At 42.5% G+C, this 24,694-nt stretch overlaps 1 protein-coding gene across 1 annotated transcript in view; it reads left to right on the top strand.

Moving 5' to 3' along the window:
* The window catches only part of trmt1l (tRNA methyltransferase 1-like), an 87,747-nt gene that overhangs the window by 16,582 nt on the left and 46,471 nt on the right, over positions 1-24,694 (top strand). Inside the window, exons 6-8 of the mRNA XM_063064015.1 lie at positions 4,577-4,706; positions 19,390-19,516; positions 20,264-20,343. Coding sequence (XP_062920085.1) covers positions 4,577-4,706; positions 19,390-19,516; positions 20,264-20,343 — 337 coding nt within the window. The remainder of the gene's footprint in view (positions 1-4,576; positions 4,707-19,389; positions 19,517-20,263; positions 20,344-24,694) is intronic.

Raw genomic sequence — 24,694 nt, 5'->3', positions numbered from 1 at the left:
CTTCAATAGAATAAAATTAAACCTAAACAAAAAGAAAAATGTCTATGTAATCTCTAATGAAGAAAAATCAGCACCATTATCCCTTTGACTTACTGCCCAATAAAAAAACTTTTTAGAAAAAAAACAGACTAATTATCTATCTACAAACATGTACTAAGCACTCCTCGCTATGTATATAAGAAAGAGTCCTTATAAACTATGAAAACTTTCACTTAATTAATGAAGAAAAGGAAGGATAAAAACAAATAATCGAACTATTTAACAATCTGTCCACTGTGTTAATTCACTCAGTATACCAATCAGATTTCGGAGAAGTCATTCATCAGTCAAATCAAGAAGTTCACATCTTCTTTAAATGTCCCATCAATCAAAGGACATCTTCAACATATCAGAAATCTTCAAAGCTTGTTTTCATTCAGAAAATTATTCAGCAGACCTAATACCATTGAAACCTCGGCCACCTCCAAAATAGAATTAACATAGTCCATTGCCACTTTGGGATCCAAAAGAACTCATGGAGTCGAATCTTTAGGAAATAATTTTAATTGGGCTGGATAGCGAAGTGATGGGAATAATCCCTTATCATGGGCTATCTTCATAGCTGGAACGAATTTGAACTGCTGTTCCATAACTTCCCATGGGTAGTCTTCATAAAAACAAACCTCAGAACCCTTGAATTTAAGAACTCTGTGTTTCCTTGCATATTTTATGATCTGGTCTTTAACTCTGAAATGAAGAAAACTGACCAAAACTGACCTTGGTGTATTTGGATCTTGAGATTTCGAAGTGAAAATTCTATGCGCTCTTTCAATATCGGGAGGCTGAGCTAGAATGTCTGGAAGCAGAGATTGAAACAAATTAGCAAAATAGTCCAATAAATCCCCACTCTCAGATCCTTCCTTCAGTCCAACAATTCGAATGTTATTCCGACTAGATGTTGCTTCCAGGTCAATAATCTTGCATTGAGACTGTTCCAAGCGGGCTGAAATATCTGCTATCTGACGCTTCAACTCTTTAAGCTCAGAATTCAAGGAAATAATATTTTCCTCTACGAACTGAAAACTCTGTCGAAACGACTTCATCTCAGAAGTGTTATTATCTATTTTCTTGTCGAGAGCCATCAACGCATGTTCTAAACGCTCAGCCCAGACAGGCATATCTTCTGATTTTTCTTTCGAAGCTTTTCCCTTTCCATTGCTGGATTCAGAAAGCTGCTTTCCACTTCTTAAAGATTGTGACATAATGACAAGTAAGAATAAATAAAAGTTAAAAATTCAGAGTTTAAACTGGGGAAAAGGAAGAATTAAACGCAGCCACAGAAATTGTGTGTTACTCCATTAAGCAGCAGGCAGAAGTCCCCTTCAACATCTTCTCTACCAACCTCCTCTTCCAACCCGCAGGAACAGGGGAGTCCCCAACATTGAATGTCTTAGCGGTCAACTTGTTCCCCTTTACAGAGGATTTCTCCCCGGCTTGTCTTACCAGGACGCTAGACATTACTGTCACCGGGAACAGATGTGCCAGGGGCATCCTCCACTTGAAAGTGACCTCTCTCTTCACAGTGTTCTTGACAATCACTGCCATCCTGTTCACCTGTACAACCGAGGGCTTCTACAATCGGGCCTCACCAGTACCCTAGCAGGTAATCCTGACTGCTCCTCGTGGTCTTCCAGAGCGTCCACTAAGAGGGCCTCACCCTCAAGCATTCCAGCAAATTTGGGAGTCCCATCACTCTCGCTACTTTCTCGGGCCGTAACATGATTGGCTTTGACTGGGTGAACCACACAGTCTCTCATCTAAGTTTGGTATCCGGCCCAATGCAGCCCCGCACTTCCTCAAAAGCAGTCGAAACACCGGGTGCACGGACAATGTTCCCAGAAAGCTCTCGCCAGTCTTCTCCTTGCAGGCCCCCATGAGCCTCTTCACAAGAGGGGTGTTGGTCCCCACCAGAATTGAAATGCTGCCGGTCTCAACGGGGTCCAGACAAACCAGCACTAATGTATCAAGGACCTCAGACACTCCCGTATCGGCCTCTGAAAACTCCAGGTTCACTGACAAATAACCATCGTATGGATAATCACCAGCACTAAGACCCCTGAATGGTTTCAATGGGAAATGCGTCAGATGCTGGTTGTAAAATTAATGGTACAGCAAAGAGACCTGCAACCCAGCGTCAAGTATGGCTTTAGCATAAATACCAGCTATCCATAGTGATACACTGGAGTATGGCCCCACTAAGCCTGCAGGAATATGGTCTTTCGCTTTCGGGGGTTCCTTGGTATATTGCTGGGAACATGTTCCCCCAGTAACACCAGGCCGTTCCCTCACTGGGTCTCCTCTAAGTTTCCCGACATCTCTGTGTGCTTAGGTACCCAGGGGCTCACTCTCCAAGGGGCTTCCCGCCGCTCACACTCCCGCCTGAAGTGTCCCCTTAGGGGATCCGCCTCTCTATCAGTCCCATCATATGGGGGGACCACACCCGCTGTTAACAACCGGGACATCTCAGTTCTCAACTCGGCCACGACCTCCTTTACCACTCCCCAGGTTGGGCTAGCCGTGGTCACTTCACCACAAGGGGTTACTTCCGAGGACTGTATCCTGCTGACGGAGCCCTCCCGCATCTCGACGTGTTCTTCTCCTCCCGTACCTCTCTGATCAGCTCAACAAAAGAGGGGGCATGTCTTACGAGATAGTTGGAGACCCCAAGCGATCAGGTCCTGAGACTGGGCGTCCTTTGCTATCTGGTCCATTCTTAACTGATCCACCTCAGCCGCCTGAATGACCCCACTGCGCCACAAACAGCTTAGCTGCCTCTCTAGCCGAGAGATGTAGGCAGAAAGCTTCTCCCCCTTCTCCTGCCGCATGTTCTAAAACCCCATCTTGAGCTCCATTGGGCTTCCTGTTGTACCAAATGCATTTTCCAGTGCTCACATGTAAGCGGCAGTGTTAGGTAGGGGGTACTGGGTTTTCACAGCTCTCACCATGTCAGCAGCCTGCCCCCTCAAACTCTCAACCAATCTCTGTCGCTTTACATCATCAGAGCACTGCCACTCATCTAACAACTGCGAGGTCTGCTCTGCCCATCTCATGCTCCTCTTCCCCCCCGGGGGTGGACGTTACTCCAAAGAATATTCTTAGCTTCTGGTGGGGACCCTGTGCCTGTGCACTGGGCCACTTATTCACCAGGGAGGTAAGGGCTGATGCCAACTCAGAACTCTCACTCTGCACTGGGGGACGGGGAATAACTATACATTCCAAATCCGACCACTCCTTCCCCTCACTCCTCAGAAACGAGAGAACCCTGTCTTTGAAGTCTCTGCCCACAGCTACGGGAAACTCAACTTGTGAATCGGCCCGCTCTGCTACACACTCCTCCTCCCTGGAATTATGGACAGTCCTTGGCCCTGCCTCACCTGGGGCACCTATAGTACCGGACAGCTCCACTACCATTACATCAGTGCTAGTCTACAGTAAAATGAGGTCTGTGCCTGCCATTTTATCAAACTTCTGCCCCGCAATCATAACTTTGCTGACAACTTCAACAGTACTTAACAGGCGAATTACCAATTCAACTGGAGTAGGAATATCTACCCTACTCAACACACATGCATTAGTTACTGGTAACCCCATGGAGGCACACCACCGCTCCACCCTGGCAGCATCCATACCAGCGCAGACTTAAACACACAACCCACTGGTTCAATGCTGAGGGCAATCACACAGCATTCAATGACATCAATCCTGGTCGAGCCCCCACAATTGTAACCCTCAGGTTTGTCCGGTGGCGTTAGTCTAAGAGAAGACAGTCTCTGGCCCCGCCAAACATGAAATCTCGTTTGTGTGGATGCTGTGTGATGTTTTCCCCTGTTACAAATCAGTACCACGAAATATCAAACAGTTCACCAGATGCAATTAAGCTTTATAATTCTTAATTTGATTATAGGGTTAGTAAAGAAAACAAAAAGAAAAGGGGCCCATTTTAATGAAACAGGCTAATGTGCACATTGGTGCTCGTGGTTTTCCGTCCATTCGTTCCCCATCGATTTCCTCCAAGCGTTGTTGACTCCCGGACCCTCACTGCAAGTCCATTCCTTCCTGCAGTCTACCAGCTCTTTCCTTTCGCATCTTCTCTCTTCATCTCTCGCCAACAAAAGACCACGAGTACCTCCTCTCAGACACACAAGAAAGAAACAACACTTCCCTCATTGGATGGCGCACATTCCAAATCCCCCGTAATCTCTGATCATAACTCAAACACTGCTGCTACAGCGAAACCATTACATTAGTAGTGAAACCTTTCCCAGGGCGTTACATGATGTTCTGAACATGTCTTCAATAACCATTTAGTAGAACAATGAAACATAAAATCTTTGGTGCTCCCACACCAATCCTATACATTCTCTCAGGAATAAGCTCTACAGGTAGGATCTTTCACTTGGTCTTTTACCATTGGTATAAATATCCAAGATCAAATAATCATCACTAAAAACTGATATAGTGGGAAAGTCGTGCCAAATAGTAGTGACGCAGTGCTCAATGACAGGTCTTCTGATTAAACGTATAATTCTCTTTACAGGTTCCAGTGCGGATTGGAGCACACTACCATTGTATTGTCTGTTCCGCTACTATTGCACGCAGAACAGACATGATCAGTCACATAACACGACATTTGAACAAAGGAGATACAGAAGCCAGCTTCACTGGAGGTGTGTGTAATAAGTTTGAGTGATCAGACATGTTGGAAATTTAATTGTACTTTTTTTTCCAATAATATATATTTAAAAGCTAAATAGCAACTAACACCCCAGCAGCCATTTCAAATTGACTGAAGCTGACCAGTCTGGGTCAACAGAGATGGCATGAATTCTGACTAGGCCCAGAATTCCGACTAAACTTTGCTGTTCAGTGGCTCCTGCAGGAAAATGTGTCCACACCAACGTTCTTTAAAAACAACATATGCAAAAATCAAAATAAAATGTAGATGCTGGAATTCTGAAATTAAAACAGAAAATGCTGGAAACATTCAGTAGGACAGGCAGCATTTATGTTAATATTTCAGGTTGGAGATCTTTTGAAGAACAGAAAAGGAGAGGAAACATTTTTTTTCTAGTTAGGGTGTCTTAAAGTAAATGAAGAATGTACTCCAACTGCCGCAGTGTTCAGTATTCCATTAAGGCTCAATCTGTCCAGTGGACACAATATGCACTGATTTGTCTCTGCCCAAGTAGGTGTGTTTATTGGAGAAGTGTGAAGGGAGCTTTATTCTGAATTTAACCCATATTTTTGTGTGATCATTTGAAAAAATAGTGTAGAGGGAGCTTGGGTCCCTGTAATTCCTATCCTGGGGATTTTCAGTAAAACAGTGTAGAAAGAGCTGAACTCTTGATCCAACTTAACGTTATCAATGCTCTGTGAATGATGAGTCAGTGTAGAGGTATCTTGCTGATGGATTTCATTAGGTGTGAATCTTAATTTTTTGGCATTCAAAATGGGGTATATTATCACTGATGCACTGTATGTAATGAAATTTGTCGTTTTGTGGTAGCAGTACAGTGCAAGACATAAATACACTATAAATTACAATATCGTATATATACCTAAAGACGTGGTCACTGAGTATATACACACTCAGCGGCTACTTCGTTAGGCATGGGAGTGGAACTTGGAGAGGTCTTCTGCTGCAAAAGCTCATACACTTCAAGGTTTGATGTGCTGTGTGTTCACAGATGCTCTTCTGCACACCACCGTTGTAACATTTGGATATTTGAGTTACTGTTGCCTTCCCGTCAGCTCAAACCAATCTGGCCATTCTCCTCTGACCTCTCTCATTAACAAGGTGCTTTCACCTACAGAACTACTGCCGAGTGGATGTTTTTTTGTTTCTATCCCTATTCTCTGTAAACTCTAGAGACTATTATGCATGAAAATCCCAGATCAGTAGTTTCTGAATTATTCAAACCACCCCATCTGGCATTGACAATCATTCCATGGTCAAAGTCACTTAGATTTCTTCTCCATTCTAATGTTTGGTCTGAAGAACAACTGAACTCTTGGCCACGCCTACTTGTGCATTGAGTTGCTGCCATATGATTGGTTGATTAGATATTATCAGTTAATTGGGGTTGCCACTTATTTGAGGCAACCTTTACAGACTAAAAACTAATAGAAAAAATTGCCTGGATTCCCTTCATTTATTTGGGACACTATGCCACTTAATCGGGTAAGGAGACTTTTGCTGACAGGTTCTAACTCTCATCAGTTGTGCATGCTTGTATGGCCTTTAGATGCTACACTATTAGAGGAATGGTTCTTAAATAGCATCAATTGCGTGCAGTTGTGTTCAAAAAGCGGTGATGGTTGGCAATAACAAGCAGTAAGACAAATAAAACTGCTTTGCTGACTATGATTTCAAGCATTTAGGCTTGGAGATACCAGAAATGGCCAGGAGTGAAAACAAGTTAGGAACTATGAAGAATTTTAACATATGAACAATTATCCTGAATGTTACAATGAAAATGAAAGTTTGGAGGATGCAACAGCCTTCATTGTATGGAGGCAGTCTGTTATCTACACTAGGTATCTGTGCTGATTTTGTGCATTGCCTACACTGGATGAATTCCTATGTCAATAACTATTAGGAACTAATGCACAGTTTTATAGTACTGGAGTAGTATTGGTAGTGTTATACTTTGTTCCGTATTTCAATTAAATACATAATTTGGTGCTCAGTTTTTCTTTTTTATACCTTTTCAACTATTTCCATGAAACTTCGGCTAATTGGGCAGTTACTTAATTGGGCCAAAATACATTGGTCCTGATGTGTTCCTTTTAACTAGATCTACTGTGTGTTTGTGTGTTTATATTATGTACAGTATGTAATAGATATGTATTTTTCAGTGTGTAGCCCCCCCCCCCAGGTCCATCTCTGAGCTGTCCCCCCGCCCCATCCATCCCCCACCTCCCTCCTTCCCATCAGGGTCTTTTTTCAGCCACAGCACAGCAATGCCCACATTGTCATGCCTGCAATTTTCTAACTTTGCTCTAAGATCATCTACCTTATTCTGTACACTGTGTGCATTCAAATATAACACCATCACTCCTGTTTTTATCACACTTTTCAGTTTTGCCTCTTATGTTACCCTTCAACATCCTGATTGCAATTTGGCCCTATCATCTGCCTGTCCTTCCACACAGTCTCACTACACACAGCATCTACTTGTATACCAACTGCTCCATCCTCAGCCCTATCATTCAGGTTCCCACCCCCTTGCCAAATTAATTGAAGCTCTCCCCAACAGCTCCAGCAAGGATATTGGTGCCTCTCGAGATCTGGTGTATTATTTATTGTTTATTCAGAAATACTGTGTGGAACAGGCCCTTCTGGCCCAATGAACCTGCACTGCCGAGAGATCCACCTGTTTAACCCCAGCCTAGCCGCAGGACAATTTACAATGACCAACTAACCTACTAACCAGTAAGTCTTTGGACTGTGGGAGAAAACCAGTGCACCTGGAAGAAACCCACGCACTCAGGAAAAGAATATACAAACTTTCTTACAGAGGACACCGGAATTGAACTCCCAGCTCTGAGCAGCAATAGTGTCACTCTGACTGCTACTCTTCCGTGGTGCTCCGTCCTCTTTGTACAGGTCAAACCTTCTCCAGAAGAGATCACAATGATCCAGAAATCTGAAATCCTGCTCCCTGCACCAATTCCTCAGCCACACATTCACCTGCCAGATCATTCTACCTTTACCCTCACTAGTGCGTGGCACTTGCAGCAATCCAGAGATTACTACCCTTTTCAGCTTTCTACCTAACTCTCAATATTCTCTCTTCAGGATCTCATCCCTTTTCCTGCCTATGTCATTGATACCAATATGTACATGAGAGGAAAATTGGATCAGCCGTGATGAAATGGCAGAGCAGACTCAATGGGCCACATGGCCTAATTCTGCTCCTATATCTTATGGTTTTATAACTTATGCTATTCACCCTCCTCCTTTAGAATGCTGTGGACCTGATCTGAGACATAACTGATCCTGGGAATCATCCTGGTCTTTCTTTCACATTCACAGAGACTCCTGTCTATTCCTCAAACTATGGAATCCCTATCACTACTGCACTCCTCACCTCACTCATTCTTGTTGTACTGGGCTCTGCCCTTATGCTGACATGTTACTGAATGATTCATCCACATTGTTGTTACCCTTCCCTCTTCAGCTTGAGGCTTCATAAGGCATTGGTCAGGTCATATTTGGGGTATGGTGAGCAGTTTTCTCGTATCTAAGAAAGGATGTGCTAGCAAGGGTCCAGGGGAGGTTCACAAGAATGATCCCAGTAATGAAAGGATTAACATATGAGGAACATTTGATGACTCTAGGCCAGTACTTGCTGGAGCTTAGAAAAATGAAGGGAATTCTCATTGAAACCTATTGAATATTACTAAATAGAGTGGATATGGAGAAGATGTTTCCAGTAGTGGGAGTCTAGAACTAGAGATCACAGCCTCAGAATAACAGGACATACTTTTAAAACAGAGATGAGGAGGGATTTCTTTCACCAGATGCTGGTGACTCTATTGAATCCATTGCCACAGACAGCTGTGGAGGCCAAATCATTGGATATATTTAAAGTGGAGGTGGTTAGATTCTTGATTAGTAAGGGTGTCGTAGGTTGCGGGGAGAAAATGATTGAATGGTGGGGCAGACTTGATGGGCTGAATTGCTTAATTCTGCTTCTCTGTTTTATTGGTGGGATGGGAGTGAATAGCACAGAATATCTTGGATAGAGTGAGGCCAGGATGGCTATGGGAATGAGGTGTTGATGAAGTTATCTGGGTGATCGATTAATGAGGATAGTTAAAGAATGCAAAGAGATTTCAAAACTGTGAAAGGCCATTCCTGCTCTAGGTCATCCATCTGTGTCCCGCTTGGTGGCACAATAATATCAGTGCCGGACTCCAGAGCGAAGTTTCCCAAGTTCGAATCCAAGTCGGGTTGAGCGTCGAGCTAGCAACTCGGCCTTGTAAAAACAGGAATAGCTTGCTACAGAAACACTGTCATGACGGTGCCCCGATAATTCCACTGCCGAGTTAAGGGCTATTCTTTTTCTTCATCCGTCTGTATTACTGTATGTTTTGGTCTCTGCACTAGCACAGCCTGTACATTTCTGTTCTTTCCCATCCTCTCCACAGCTTTTTTTTTTGTAATTTATTTTTTATTGAAGTTCGTTATCAAACAAAACTTTCCATAAGATGTATTTCAGATACTGTACATATATATCATATTGTCATATTTGTCACAAATCTCATCACATGGAGCTTAGAAAAATAGAGAGCTATGGGTAACCCTAGGTAATTTCTAGAATAAGTACATTTTCGGCACAGCATCGTGGGCTGAAGGGCCTGTACTTTGCTGTAGGTTTTCTATGTTTTTCTGTGTGCAGTTTTGGTCACCAAATTACAGGAAGAATATTAATAAGATTGAAAGAGCGCAGAGAAGGTTTACAAGGATATTGCCGGGACTTGAGAAACTCAGTTACAGAGAAAGGTTGAATAGGTTAGGACTTTATTCCCTGGAGCGTAGAAGAATGAGGGGAGATTTGATAGAGATATATAAAATTATGATGGGTATAGATAGAGTGAATGCAAGCAGGCTTTTTCCACTGAGGCAAGGGGAGAAAAAAACCAGAGGACATGGGTTAAGGGTGAAGGGGGAAAAGTTTAAAGGGAACATTCTTCACACAGAGAGTGGTGGGAGAGTGGAATGAGCTGCCAGACGAGGTGGTAAATGCGGGTTCTTTTTTAACATTTAAGAATAAATTGGACAGATATATGGATGGGAGGTGTATGGAGGGATATGGTCCGTGTGCAGGTCAGTGGGACTAGGCAGAAAATGGTTCGGCACAGCCAAGAAGGGCCAAAAGGCCTGTTTCTGTGCTGTAGTTTTTCTATGGTTTCTCCACTTAATATTTATCTGAGTATACACTTATAGAAAGGAGAGGAAAGAAAGAACAATCAAAAGAAGAAAACTATGTACAAAGTAAGGAGTGATTTTTTTTTACAACATACTCATTGACTTGTGAGAATAAAATCAGGCCTATGAGGTATTATGTAGTTAAACCATTTGTCCCAGTATGAATCAAGTTGTTCCAACTTATGATTAACAAATGCTGTTATCTTCTCCATTTTGTAAATGTCCATTGTAATTTCCATCTATACATTTAAAGTTGGGCTCTCCTGTGATGACCATTTCCTGGTAAGGGTCTTTTTACCAGCCACCAGCAGTACATTCATTAAATATTTATCTCTTTTCAACCATTCTTGAGGTATATACCCAAAATATATGGTCTTACTTTCCAAGGGTATTTCACATTTAAAGATGTCTTGTAGGACATTGTGTATCCCACTCCAATAGTCTTTGATAATGGGACATTTCCAGAAAATATGATAATAGTTTGCATTTTGATTCTCTCTACAGCTTAAATCCAATTTGTTTTCCCTTTCCTAATTCTGACGGAGGGTCTTTGATCAGAAATTAACTCTTGTTCTCTGTGCAGATGTTACCTGACTTGCTGAGTGTTTCTAGCATTTTTAGATTTGATATTCACTCGTGGTCTTGTGGGCCAGATTTGGTGTTTTTGTTGCTCTGGGCAAGGAGGCTGTGATTCTGCATTGGGGAGGCCACGGCAACCTAGTGATTAGCATGGCGCTTTTACAGCTCAGCATGTCGGAGTTTGCAGCTCAGTCCTGATGTCATCTGTAAGGAGTTTATACGTCCTACCTGTGGAATGCATAGGTTTTCTCTGAGTGCTTCAGTTTCTTCCCACAGTCCAAAGATGTACCGCTTAGGAGGTGAATTGGTTGTTGCAAGATTGTCCCGTGATTAAGCTAGGGTTAAATCGGGCGTTGCTGGGTAGTGTGGCTTGAAGGGCCGATTCCGAGCTATATCTCTAAGTAAATTTACATGGTGGTGGTGCTGCCTGATAGCTCCAGGGACCGGTTTGATTCTGACCTCAAATGTTGTCCATGTAGGATTTGCACATTCTTCAGGTGTGGGATTGTAGGTGCTTGATTTCATGTGCAGGCAGTCTGGCAACTACAAATAACTATTTGTTGTTCATTAATGACTAGCAGAATCAAAGGGGAATTAGTTGACTTGTTGGGACAGAGTAAGATCCAGGGAAAAGAGGAGGAAATGATAGGAGATGGAAGTAATGAGCTTGCTTTCATGGGTGCTGGCTTGGAGCCAGTAGGCCAAATACTTGTGCCTTACAGGTATAAATTTGCTGATGATACAAAGGTAGGTGGAGGAGCGGGTAGTGTTGAGGAAACAGAGAACCTGCAGAAAGAAGGTTTAGGGCAAAGAAGTGGCAAATGAAATACGATGTTGGAAAGTGTATGGTCATGCACTTTGGTGGAAGAAGTAAACGGGAAGACTATTATTTAGATGTGGAGAGAATTCAAAATGCAGAGATGCAAAGGGACTTGGGAGTCTCCAGGTTGAGTCAGTGGTGAAGAAGGCAAATTCCAGGAATGAAAGGGTTACTGTATGAGGAACGTCTGGCAGCTCTTGAGCTGTATTCCCTGGAGTTCAGGAGAATAAGGGGGAATCTCATAGAAGCATTCCAAATGTTAAAAGGCCCGAACAGATTAGATATGGCAAAGTTATTTCCCATGGTAGAGGAGTGCAGGACAAGAAGGCACAACTTCAGGATTGAAGGATGTCCATTTAGAACAGAGATGCGGAGAAATTACTTTAGTCAGAGGGTGGTAAATCTGTGGAATTTGTTGCCACAAGCGGCTGTGGAGACCAATTTGTTGGGTGCATTTAAAGCAGAGATAGATAGGTTCTTGATTAGCCTGGGCAACAAAGGGTATGGGGAGAAGGCAGCGGAGAGGGGATGTCTGAAGGAATTGGATCAGCACAGTCTTGATGGGCCAAATGGCCTCCTTCTGCTCCTATATCTTATGGTCTTATAGTATAAGGAGAATAAGATCTGCTGAGTAAATAGATTGATGGGATAGGGGTTGGGGAGTGGGTGTGGAGGATGTAAAATCGAGGTGTGAATTGGACTTAGCATGCAGAGGAGCTGTGATTTCTTCAAATCATTGCAGGCTTCAGTTGCTGGATATGCCATTCCTATTCTGGTCTTCTGCTGGCACTTTGTGTTTTAAGATTTACAAGAATTAGTTGAGATGCCAAAAAACTTCCTGTCAGATCGCTGGCAGGTGGTAGGAGTGGGTTCCCTCTGACTGCCTCAGGGCTGTGTACTAAGCCCCCTCCTTTACTCTCTGTATACCCATGGCTGTGTTGCTGCTCACAGCTCCAATCTGCTAATTAAATTTGCTAACAACACTACACTGATTGGAATAATCTCAAACAATAACGAGGTGGCCTGCAGAGAAGAAGTCATCTCTCTGACACAGTTGTGTCAAGAAAACAACCTCTCCCTCAATGTCACAAAAACAAAGCAGCTGGTTGTAGACTACAGGAGGAATGGAGACAGGCTAACCCCTATTGACATCAATGGATCTGGGTTTGAGAGAGTGAACAGCTTTAAATTCCTCGGCATAAACATCACTGAGGATCTCACGTGGTCTGTACATACTGGCTGAGTAGTGAAAAAGGCACAACAGCACCTCGTTCACCTCAGATGGTTGAAGGGGTTTGGTATGGGCCCCCAAATCCTAAGAATTGTCTACAGGGGCACAATTGAGAGCATCCTGACTGGCTGCATCACTGCCTCATATGGGAACTGTACTTCCCTCAGTCACAGGACTCTGCAGAGAGTGGTGTGGACAGCCCAGAGCATCTGTAGACGTGAATTTCCCACTATTCAGGACATATAGAAAGACAGGTGTGTAAAAAGGGCCTGAAGGATCATTGGGGACCCGAGTCACCACAACCACAAACTGTTCCAGCTGCTACCATCCGGGAAACAGTATCACAGCATAAAAGCCAGGATCAACAGGCTCTGAGACAGCTTCTTCCACCAGGCCATCAGACTGATTAATTCATGCTGACACAACTGTATTTCTATGTTATATTGACTATCCTTTGTACATACTATTTATTATAAATTACTATAAATTGAACATTGCACATTTAGACGGAACTGTAATGTAAAGATTTTGCTCCTTATGTATGTGAAAGATCTAAGTAATAAAGTCAGTTCAATTCAATTCAAACACCCCTGGAAGAGAATCTGAGCAAAAAACGATAGAGGAAAGAGCAGTTCCACTGCTACCAACCTTATAGTTCCCACACCCCGCACTTCCCGTTTCTACCTCCTACCCAAGATCCACAAACCTGCCTGTCCTGGCCGACCTATTGTCTCAGTTTGCTCCTGCCCCACCGAACTCTTTTCTGCATACCTCGACACTGTTTTATCACCCCTTGTTCAATCCCTTCCGACCTATGTTCGTGACACTTCTCACGCTCTTAAACTTTTCGATGATTTTAAGTTCCCTGGCCCCCACCGCTTTATTTTCATCATGGATGTCCAGTCCTTATATACTTCCATCCCCCATCAGGAAGGTCTCAAAGCTCTACGCTTCTTTTTGGATTCCAGACCTAATCAGTTCCCCTCTACCACCACTCTGCTCCGTCTAGCGGAATTAGTCCTTACTCTTAATAATTTCTCCTTTTGCTCCTCCCATTTCCTCCAAACTAAAGGTGTAGCTATGGGCACCCGTATGGGTCCTAGCTATGCCTGCCTTTTTGTTGGGTTTGTGGAACAATCTATGTTCCGTGCCTATTCTGGTATCTGTCCCCCACTTTTCCTTCGCTACATCGACAACTGCATTGGCGCTGCTTCCTGCACGCATGCAGAACTCGTTGACTTTATTAACTTTGCCTCCAACTTTCACCTTGCCCTCAAGTTTACCTGGTCCATTTCCGACACCTCCCTCCCCTTTCTAGATCTTTCTGTCTCTGTCTCTGGAGACAGCTTATCCACTGATGTCTACTATAAGCCTACTGACTCTCACAGCTATCTGGACTATTCCTCTTCTCACCCTGTCTCTTGCAAAAACGCCATCCCCTTCTCGCAATTCCTCCGTTTCCGCCGCATCTGCTCTCAGGATGAGGCTTTTCATTCTAGGACGAGGGAGATGTCTTCATTTTTTAAAGAAAGGGGCTTCCCTTCCTCCACTATCAACTCTGCTCTTAAACGCATTTCCCCCATTTCACGTACATCTGCTCTCATTCCATCCTCCCACCACCCCACTAAGAATAGGGTTCCCCTGGTCCTCACCTACCACCCCACCAGCCTCCGGGTCCAACATATTATTCTCCGTAACTTCCGCCACCTCCAACGGGATCCCACCACTAAGCACATCTTTCCCTCCCCCCCCTCTCTGCATTCCGCAGGGATCGCTCCCTACACAACTCCCTTGTCCATTCGTCCCCCCCATCCCTCCCCACTGATCTCCCTCCTGGCACTTATCCGTGTAAGCGGTAACTTTGAAGGTATGAGTCGTGAATTAGCTAAGATAGACTGGCAAATGACACTTAAAGGATTGACGGTGGATATGCAATGGCAGGCATTTAAAGGTTGCATGGATGAACTACAACAATTGTTCATCCCAGTTTGGCAAAAGAATAAATCAAGGAAGGTAGTGCACCCGTGGCTGACAAGAGAAATTAGGGATAGTATCAATTCCAAAGAAGTAGCATACAAATTAGCCAGAGGAAGTGGCTCACCTGAGGACTGGGAGAAATTCAGAGTTCAGCAGAGGAGGACAAAGGGCTTAATTAGGAAGGGGAAAAAAGATTATGAGAGAAAACTGGCAGAGAACATAAAAACGGACTGTAAAAGCTTTTATAGATATGTAAAAAGGAAAAGACTGATAAAGACAAATGTAGGTCCCCTGCAGACAGAAACAGGTGAATTGATTATGGGGAGCAAGGACATGGCAGACCAATTGAATAATTATTTTGGTTCTGTCTTCACTAAGGAGGACATAAATAATCTTCCAGAAATAGTAAGGGACAGAGGGTCCAGTGAGATGGAGGAACTGAGTGAAATACATGTTAGTAGGGAAGTGATGTTAGGTAAATTGAAGGGATTGAAGGCAGATAAATCCCCAGGGCCAGATGGTCTGCATCCCAGAGTGCTTAAGGAAGTAGCCCAAGAAGTAGTGGATGCATTAGTGATAATTTTTCAAAACTCGTTAGATTCTGGACTAGTTCCTGAGGATTGGAGGGTGGCTAATGTAACCCCACTTTTTAAAAAAGGAGGGAGAGAGAAACCGGGGAATTATAGGCCCGTTAGCCTAACGTCGGTGGTGGGGAAACTGCTGGAGTCAGTTATCAAGGATGTGATAACAGCACATTTGGAAAGCGGTGAAATGATCGGACAAAGTCAGCATGGATTTGTGAAAGGAAAATCATGTCTGACGAATCTCATAGAATTTTTTGAGGATGTAACTAGTAGAGTGGATAGGGGAGAACCAGTGGATGTGGTATATTTGGATTTTCAAAAGGCTTTTGACAAGGTCCCACACAGGAGATTAGTGTGCAAACTTAAAGCACACGGTATTGGGGGTAAGGTATTGGTGTGGGTGGAGAATTGGTTAGCAGACAGGAAGCAAAGAGTGGGAATAAACGGGACCTTTTCAGAATGGCAGGCGGTGACTAGTGGGGTACCGCAAGGCTCAGTGCTGGGACCCCAGTTGTTTACAATATATATTAATGACTTGGATGAGGGAATTAAATGCAGCATCTCCAAGTTTGCGGATGACACGAAGCTGGGTGGCAGTGTTAGCAGTGAGGAGGATGCTAAGAGGATGCAGGGTGACTTGGATAGGTTGGGTGGGTGGGCAAACTCATGGCAGATGCAATTTAATGTGGATAAATGTGAAGTTATCCACTTTGGTGGCAAAAATAGGAAAACAGATTATTATCTGAATGGTGGCCGATTAGGAAAAGGGGAGGTGCAACGAGACCTGGGTGTCATTATACACCAGTCATTGAAAGTGGGCATGCAGGTACAGCAGGCGGTGAAAAAGGCGAACGGTATGCTGGCATTTATAGCAAGAGGATTCGAGTACAGGAGCAGGGAGGTACTACTGCAGTTGTACAAGGCCTTGGTGAGACCACACCTGGAGTATTGTGTGCAGTTTTGGTCCCCTAATCTGAGGAAAGACATCTTTGCCATAGAGGGAGTACAAAGAAGGTTCACCAGATTGATTCCTGGGATGGCAGGTCTTTCATATGAAGAAAGACTGGATGAACTGGGCTTGTACTCGTTGGAATTTAGAAGATTGAGGGGGGATCTGATTGAAACGTATAAGATCCTAAAGGGATTGGACAGGCTAGATGCAGGAAGATTGTTCCCGATGTTGGGGAGGTCCAGAACGAGGGGTCACAGTTTGAGGATAGAGGGGAAGCCTTTTAGGACCGAGATTAGGAAAAACTTCTTCACACAGAGAGTGGTGAATCTGTGGAATTCTCTGCCACAGCAAACTGTTGAGGCCAGTTCATTAGCTATGTTTAAAAGGAAGTTAGATATGGCCCTTGTGGCTACAGGGGTCAGGGGGTATGGAGGGAAGGCTGGGTTCTGAGTTGGATGATCAGCCATGATCATAATAAATGGCGGTGCAGGCTCGAAGGGCCGAATGGCCTACTCCTGCACCTATTTTCTATGTTTCTATGTTTCTAAGTGCTACACATGCCCTTACACTTCCTCCCTTACCACCATTCAGGGCCCCAAACAGTCCTTCCAGGTGAGGCATCACTTCACCTGTGAGTCGACTGGGGTGATATACTGCGTCCGGTGCTCCCGATGTGGCCTTTTATATATTGGTGAGACCCGACGCAGACTGGGAGACCGCTTTGCTGAACATCTACGCTCTGTCCGCCAGAGAAAGCAGGATCTCCCAGTGGCCACACATTTTAATTCCACATCCCATTCCCATTCTGACATGTCTATCCACGGCCTCCTCTACTGTAAAGATGAAGCCACACTCAGGTTGGAGGAACAACACCTTATATTCCGTCTGGGTAGCCTCCAACCTGATGGCATGAACATTGACTTCTCTAACTTCCGCTAGGCCCCACCTCCCCCTCGTACCCCAGCTGTTACTCATTTTTATGCACACATTCTTTCTCTCACTCTCCTTTTTCTCCCTCTGTCCCTCTGAATATACCTCTTGCCCATCCTCTGGGTCACCCCCCCCTGTCTTTCTTCCCGGACCTCCTGTCCCATGATCCTCTCGTATCCCCTTTTGCCTATCACCTGTCCAGCTCTCGGCTCTATCCCTCCCCCTCCTGTCTTATCCTATCATTTTGCATCTCCCCCTCCCCCTCCAGCTTTCAAATCCCTTACTCACTCTTCCTTCAGTTAGTCCTGACGAAGGGTCTCGGCCTGAAACGTCGACTGCACCTCTTCCTACAGATGCTGCCTGGCCTGCTGCTTTCACCAGCAACTTTGATGTATGTTGCTTGAATTTCCAGCATCTGCAGTATTCCTGTTGTTTGAGAGGAAAGAATGCTTGCTTTGTTAACACTGGACTTGCATCATGGTAAACCTCATCTGCAATATTTTAATAACATGGTGTATATTGAAATGAGGTGCAGTTTGAGATGAATGAATTTCACTCGAACTAGCATAGATGCTTATGTCTACAGTTTTTCTTAGCTCCTATTCAAAAATACTGAATTGTAAAGTTAAAACAGTAAGTGTGACTGGTGCAAAGTTCAATACAGATTGAGTAATGTTTTGGATATGGTAACTTGATATGCAAGAAACAATCAAGTTTTTGGAAGTTCAAGGACACAAAAATGATTATTATCCTTAAAAGGAAATGTGAAAAATTTGAGCTCTTGAAGTAAACAGGGACTGCCAATATGGTTGAAATTAAGCAAATCACAAACAAGAAAATCTGCAGATGCTGGAAATCCGAGCAACACATGCATCTATGGAAAAGAATACAGTTGATGTTTCGGACTGAGACCCTTTGGCAGGACTGGAGGAAAAAAGCTGAGGAGTAGATTTAAAAGGGTGGGGGGAGGGGAGAGAGAAACACCAGGTGATAAGTGACACCTGGAGGGGGAGGAATGAAGTAAAGAGCTGGGAAGTTGATTGGTGAAAGAGACAGAAGACAATGGAAGAAAGAATAAAAGAAGGAGGAGCACTAGAGGGAGACAATGGGTGGGCAAGGAGATAAGATGAGAGACGGAAAAGTGGATGCGAAGTGGTGAAGGGGGGTTGGGGGGGCTTTACTGGATGTTCGAGAAAGCGATGTTCATGCCATCAGTTGGAGACTACCCAGATGGAATACAAGGTGTTATTCCTCAAACCCAAGTGTGGCCTCATCATGACAGTGGAGGAGGCCATGGATGGACATATCAGAATGGGAAGTGGAATTAAAATGGGTGGCCACTAAGAGATCCCACTTTTTCTGGCAGACGGAGTGTAGATGCTCGGCAAAGCAGTCTCCCAAACTACGTCGGGTCTCACTGATATACAGGAGGCCACACTGGGTGAGGTGATACTTCACCTATGAGTCTGTTGGGGTCATTTACTATGTTCGGTGCTCCCATAGATGCTGCCTGATCTGCTGAGTTCCTCCAACATTTTGTGTGTGTTACTTGGTTGCAGTTAAGTGTCTGTATTATAGAGAACAAACTGTCCAAACAACAGTTACTGCATAAATGGGATTGTACGTGGTTTTTATATCCTACGTTTTTTTTTAATCACCCTTTCCTTTTCTGTTGTACGAGGGAGGGCAGGGCGTTTGAAGGTTGATGTTCTGTTGTGTTCTGTTGGTTTTTTTTGTGCAAGGGAGGGTTTTTTTGGGGATTGATGTTCTACTTCTTTTTGTGCAGGGAGAGGGTGTTTTTGGGAGTTGATGATTTGGATGTCGTTCTTTTTTGTGTGGGGGAGTAGGTTTGATGTTTGTCTCTGAACAACTTTAATGTTCTTTGGTGGCTATTTGGAGAAGACAAATTTCAGAGTTGTGTATGGATACATGCTTTCATAATAAATACACCTTTGAATCTTTGAACTAATGCCACACCATGAAATTCATCAAGGAGTAAGAAAGTGACAATAAGTTTGTGTACAGATTTGTTGACTCATGAATTGAATTTCATTTGGATAGAGTTGAATTACTTGAGTTTCTATTGTCCAGAAGGTTGTAGAACAATAAGAATAATTTAGGGGCCTATGTTTCATGTTATTCATATAACCAGCAAATAAAAAATGATAAGTAATATTATCTTGTTAATTTGCTAATCTTACTATTTTGTATTTTTTTTAATCTCAGAGGGGAAGAGATACATACGTGATCCAGCCTTTAGGGATCTCATAAATATTTCTGAAGTATCATTTTTCAAAGAAGTTGTGTTTATTTTCTTCTGTCTGTCATTCTCCATTTCAGCCACTAGTGGGCAATTGTCAACCACTAAAGTGATGAAAGAAGTTGACACTGATGTTCATGTGTTTCCAAACCACACAACTCCTCAAAAAACAGACTCTTTCTTTAACCCGAAAATGAAACCTAACAGGTGATGTATTGTCTGTTACTCTAACAATGAATTAGGCAGGGTAGCTTCAGCTTGCCCATTGGCTCATCACCACTGCCGATTATTGGTGCAGATTTATTTTGTCCTTTTAACTACTGTATGTAGACAGTACAGTACACGCCATCCCCAGGTTAAGGTTGCCTAATATATGGGCACCCCTACATAATATGGAGTTACCAAAATATTACAAAATCCAAAAGTCCAACGAACATCCGTACCATATGTTCTTTTCTATGAACGGCAGAGGTGGTTTCCACTCTACTTTTACGAATTGTTCTCGTCAGTCTTATGTACTTTGATGCCATTCGTTACAATACTGTGCAGTTGCCATAATGAGGATTTTGTGTGCTTTCTGACCTATGGACAAAATTGATTTATGGGTATCTGTAAACAAATAAAACTTGTCTCTTACCTGGAAACTGGCTTGTACTTCCCACAGAATAAATCATCTTTATCAAGTGAACTGATCAGATTGATGACTGAAGTAAATTTCTTTTGACTTTTCTACTTAACTAGTATTTTCAAATTAATGTGGTTTATTGTTTGCAGTAGATTAACCTGCTTTGAATTATCCTTTTTTGGGGAAAAAAAATGCATATTTCAAGCTTACAATTTTTTTGGCTTTTAAACAATTATTTCCCACCCTTTTTATGTCAGTTGTAGTCGTAGTGAAGATCCCTATCAAACTAAAATTACTTGGACTTACTTTTGTTTTTTAATCTATTATAGACAATTGATATTCTGCACTCTTGCTGTGCTGGCTCAGGAGCGCAAGCCGCTGGAATGTTTAGACGCTTTTGGAGCTACAGGTTTGTAATGACTGTAATAGTTCACTTTGTGCTTGATTGTTCTATGTTAAGATCAATAAAAAGGCCTTTCTGACATTTTTATCAACACTTAACTCTGGATTTTTGGTCTGTCCACACCAGTTACCACAGTGATTATTTCAGATCTTTTTGTTGAAATAAGAGCTGGTAGGTAGCCCATTCTCCATTCTGTTCTTTTATAATTTGATTGGTCTTGAAGTTGGAATAACTGGCACAATTAGTCGGAATATTTTGATGGTTTCCTTTTTGTAATATTCTCTGATAGCTTTTAAAATATTATTTCTAATGTAAATTAAAAGAAAATCAAATTGCTCTAATCTCAACTGCATACAGTACATATTCGTTTTTCAATTCCAAGATGCATAGGTGCCTTGGGAGAAAGAAAAGGTGATGTTGAAAATATCAGGAAATTAAATCCTCCAAGTTGATAGTATACATTGGGTGTTTTGTGTTCAAGCAGTTACATTTAAATAAGATGTTATTACCAACCAAAGTTATACTGACTCAAATTTTAAAGGGACCTTAGCTTTTAATATTTGATATCCTTTCAGATTGTCTGTGCAAATTTATGAAATTCTTGCTAAGTTGCCAATGATCTTGTAGTTCTCATGCTGTGTTTCTCATGTTTTCTTTTATTGGTTTGTTGAAATGTGTTTATGGTTAGTTTTGTGATTTTTTTTTGCTGGTATGGAATTGGTATCACAAACTAGAGAGCACAGAATCAGCACTGACACTTGCAATGCTTCACATTCTGAAGTGCTGTCCTTGAGAAGTCAAAGCCCCATCTACCCTCTCAGAATGATGCAAACATTTCCATAGCCTTACTTTAAAGAAAAACTGGGGAGCTCTTCCTGTGTGCAGGCTAATACAGTGGATTCCAGTTAATTGGGACACATCAGAGCCAGTACATTTTGGCTCAATTAAGTGGCTGTCCCTATTAGCCGAAGGTTCATGGAAATAGCTAAAAGGCAACAAAGACAAACTACCATTTAACTGAGTAACAAATTATTATTTAAATAAAATACAGAACAAATTAGAACACTACCAATACTACTACTACTACTACAGTATTATAAAACTGTATTAGTTCCTAATAGTTATCAATGGAAGAATTCATTTCTGTCATGTTCTTTGAATAGACTGTAAATGAACAAAATCAATGCAACACCTATTACAGATAATGGACTATCTTCACTGCCTTTCTGCACAAACTCAAAATAAAAAAAATAAAATGATCAAAATTGGCTGCTTTTTGAGTCTGTGTCTATCAGCCCACATAGACAATATAACAGAAGCACTCTCAACTGACGCTATTTAAAAACTGTTCGCCCCGTAATATCTGACAGCTATTTTTGGCATCTCCAAGCCTGAATGCTTGAAACCACAGTGAACAAAACAAGTCTGAATTGTCTTGCTAGTTATTTCTCGCCAACTATCAGTGACAAACATCACTGCTTTTTGAACACAAGCACACACAACCGAAGCTATTTAAAAACTCTTCACCCTAAGCACGGTGTAGTGCCTAATGGCCACACAAGTGCACGCAACTGACACTTGTGTGAAACTGTTTGGCAACAGTCTTCTGTATCAATTAACTTGCAGAGTATTCCAAAATAAACAAAGAAAAACCCAACTATTTTCTCTATTTTTGTTCTTTAAGAGTTGTCCCAAGTAAGCAGCTGCCCCAATTAACCAATGGCCCAATTAGCTGAAATCCACTGCATATCATTTCACCAACGTCACTACAGCAGATTATTACGTTAATATTTTTGCCTATTTGTGAGATCTACTGTTTGCTGATTGCTGCCATTTTATGTTGGTGACAAGGGGGCCTTTATTGCCCCAATTGTAATTGCTCTTGAATAGAATGGTTATCTGGGCTATTTAAGAAACAATTAAGAATCTATTCCTTTGGTTTTGGTCTTCAGTCATGCACAGACCAGGTAAATATGACAAAGTCCTTTGAAAAAAATTAGTGAATCAGATGAGATTTTAACTTATGGTCTTATCATCACCACTTTAGTTAAATAACTGAAATCCTCCAACGTTCAAATTCATGCCACTATTATTAGCCCAGGTTTCTGAATTACTCCTCCATTAACAAAGCTGTTGGCATTTCCTACTTTATAATGATAACCAGGATTTAAAAGCATTTCAACTATTGTAAGGTACTGAGGACACCGTGAAGTTTTGAAAGGAGCTACTTGATCTTGTTCGCCCATCTTTCCTATGGATGTGATCACTGGCAAAGCAGCATGATGGGCTTTGTTTCTGATGGTAAAGTCCCAACACATGAAGGGGATTGTATACCTGTAGTTTTCATTATTAATCCACTAGGTTTGTATAAAATTTTAAAAGCATACAATATTCTTGGATTAAAGGTAGTCAGCTGACTCAATGTAAAACAGGTCTTTGTGGACACTGCTGAAATTTCCATTTAGGAATTGGCTTCCAATTTGAAAAAAATCTGTGTAACATTAAAAGGTAAATTTAAATGATGGAGAATTTATCTCCAGCAGCGACTTTGTGATTTGATTACTAGGGCTGTCCATTAATATGAACTTAGTACACTGGATGAAAATCAGTGATCTAAAGCTCTTCAAGACTACAAAGAAGAAAGAATGGTCATTATTTATCAACAAGAGAAAATCTGCAGATGCAGGAAATCTAAGCAAATCTAATCTCTGGTGCTTCCCCCCCCCCCACCTTTTTTTTGTCCATGGCCTCTGTCCTCTCCCATCAGATCTGCCCCCCCCCAGCCTTGTATCTCTTTCACCAATCAACTTCCCAAGCTCTTTACTTTACCCTTCCCCCTCCCTGTTTCACCTAATGTTTTTCTCTCTCCCCTCCCATCTTTTAAATCTGCTCATCTTTTTTTCTCTAGTCCTACCAAAGGGTCTTGACCCAATACATCGACTGTCCTCTTTTCCATAGATGCTGCCTGGCCTGCTGACTTACTCCACCATCTTGTGTGTGTTGCTCATTATTTATTATTATTTTTACTTATTTAGAGATACAGGACAGGCCCTTCCAGCCCAATGAGCCACACCACCCAGCACTCCACCTATTTAACACCAGCCTAATCATAGGACAATTTATAATGACCAATTATCCTACTAACCGAGCACTCTTTGGACTGCGAGAGGAAATCAGAGCACTCAGAGGGAAGCCATGTCATCACGGGGAAAACGTACAAAATCATTAACAGGCAGTGATGGAATTGAACTCTGCCCCCAGCTGTAAAAGCATCATGCTAAACACTATGCTACTGTGGCAGTTTTATATAAAGAGCTTGTATTCATATGGTGTCTCCCACCTCCTGTAGTCATCCTACAACTCCTAATGCCCAAAGTTGTATTGCAACTTAAGTACTTGTTATGACTGATCATGGCTGATCCATTTTCCCTCTTAGTCCCATCTCCTGCCTTCTCCCAGTATCCTTTCATGCCCTGACCAATCAAGAATCTATCAACCTCTGCCTTAAAGGCTTGGCTTCCACAGCTGTCAGTAGCAAAACTTCCACAGATTCACCACTCTCTAACTAAAGAAATTCCTCCTCCTCTCCATTCTAAAAGGGCACCCCTCTATTTTGAGGTTGTGTCCTCTGATTTTAGATGCTCCCACCATAAGAAACATCCTCTCCACATCCACTTTATTAAGGCCTTGCACCATTCAATTAGATTTCAGCTCACTGGGGCAGCTGCTTACTTGGGACAACTCTTAAAGAACAAAAACTAATTGAGAAAATAGCTGGGTTTTCCTTCATTTATTTGGAATACTATGCAAGTTAATTGATACAGAAGACTGTTGCCAAACAGTTTCACACTAGCATCAGTTGCGTGCACTTGTGTGGCCATTAGACACTACACCATGCTTGGGGTGAACAGTTTTTAAATAGTGTCAACTGTTGTGCTTACGTTCAAAAAGCAGTGATGTTTGTCACTGATAGTTGGTGAGAAATAATTAACAAGAAAAATCATTGACATATAATGTAAGAAGAATTGGTCCCAACACTGACACCTGCGGAACACCACTAGTTACTGGTAGCTAACCAGAAAATACTCCCTTTATTCCCACTCTCTGCCTCCTGCCAGTCAGCCACTGCTTTATCCATGATAGAATATTTCCTGTAATACCATAGGCTAGTAACTTGTTAAGCAGCCTCATGTGTGACACTTCGTCGCAGGCCTTCTGAAAATCCAGGTGCACAACATCAACCAATTCTCTTTTGTCTATCCCGCTAGTTATTTCTTCAAAGAATTCAAACAGATTTGTCAGGCAAGATATTCCCTTGTGGAAACCACGCTGACTACAGCCTATTTTATCATGTGCC

This window comes from Mobula hypostoma, chromosome 12 (assembly GCF_963921235.1).
Source record: "Mobula hypostoma chromosome 12, sMobHyp1.1, whole genome shotgun sequence".
NCBI classification, from domain to species: Eukaryota; Metazoa; Chordata; class Chondrichthyes; order Myliobatiformes; family Myliobatidae; genus Mobula; species Mobula hypostoma.
This window is presented reverse-complemented; position numbering and strand designations above follow the sequence as displayed.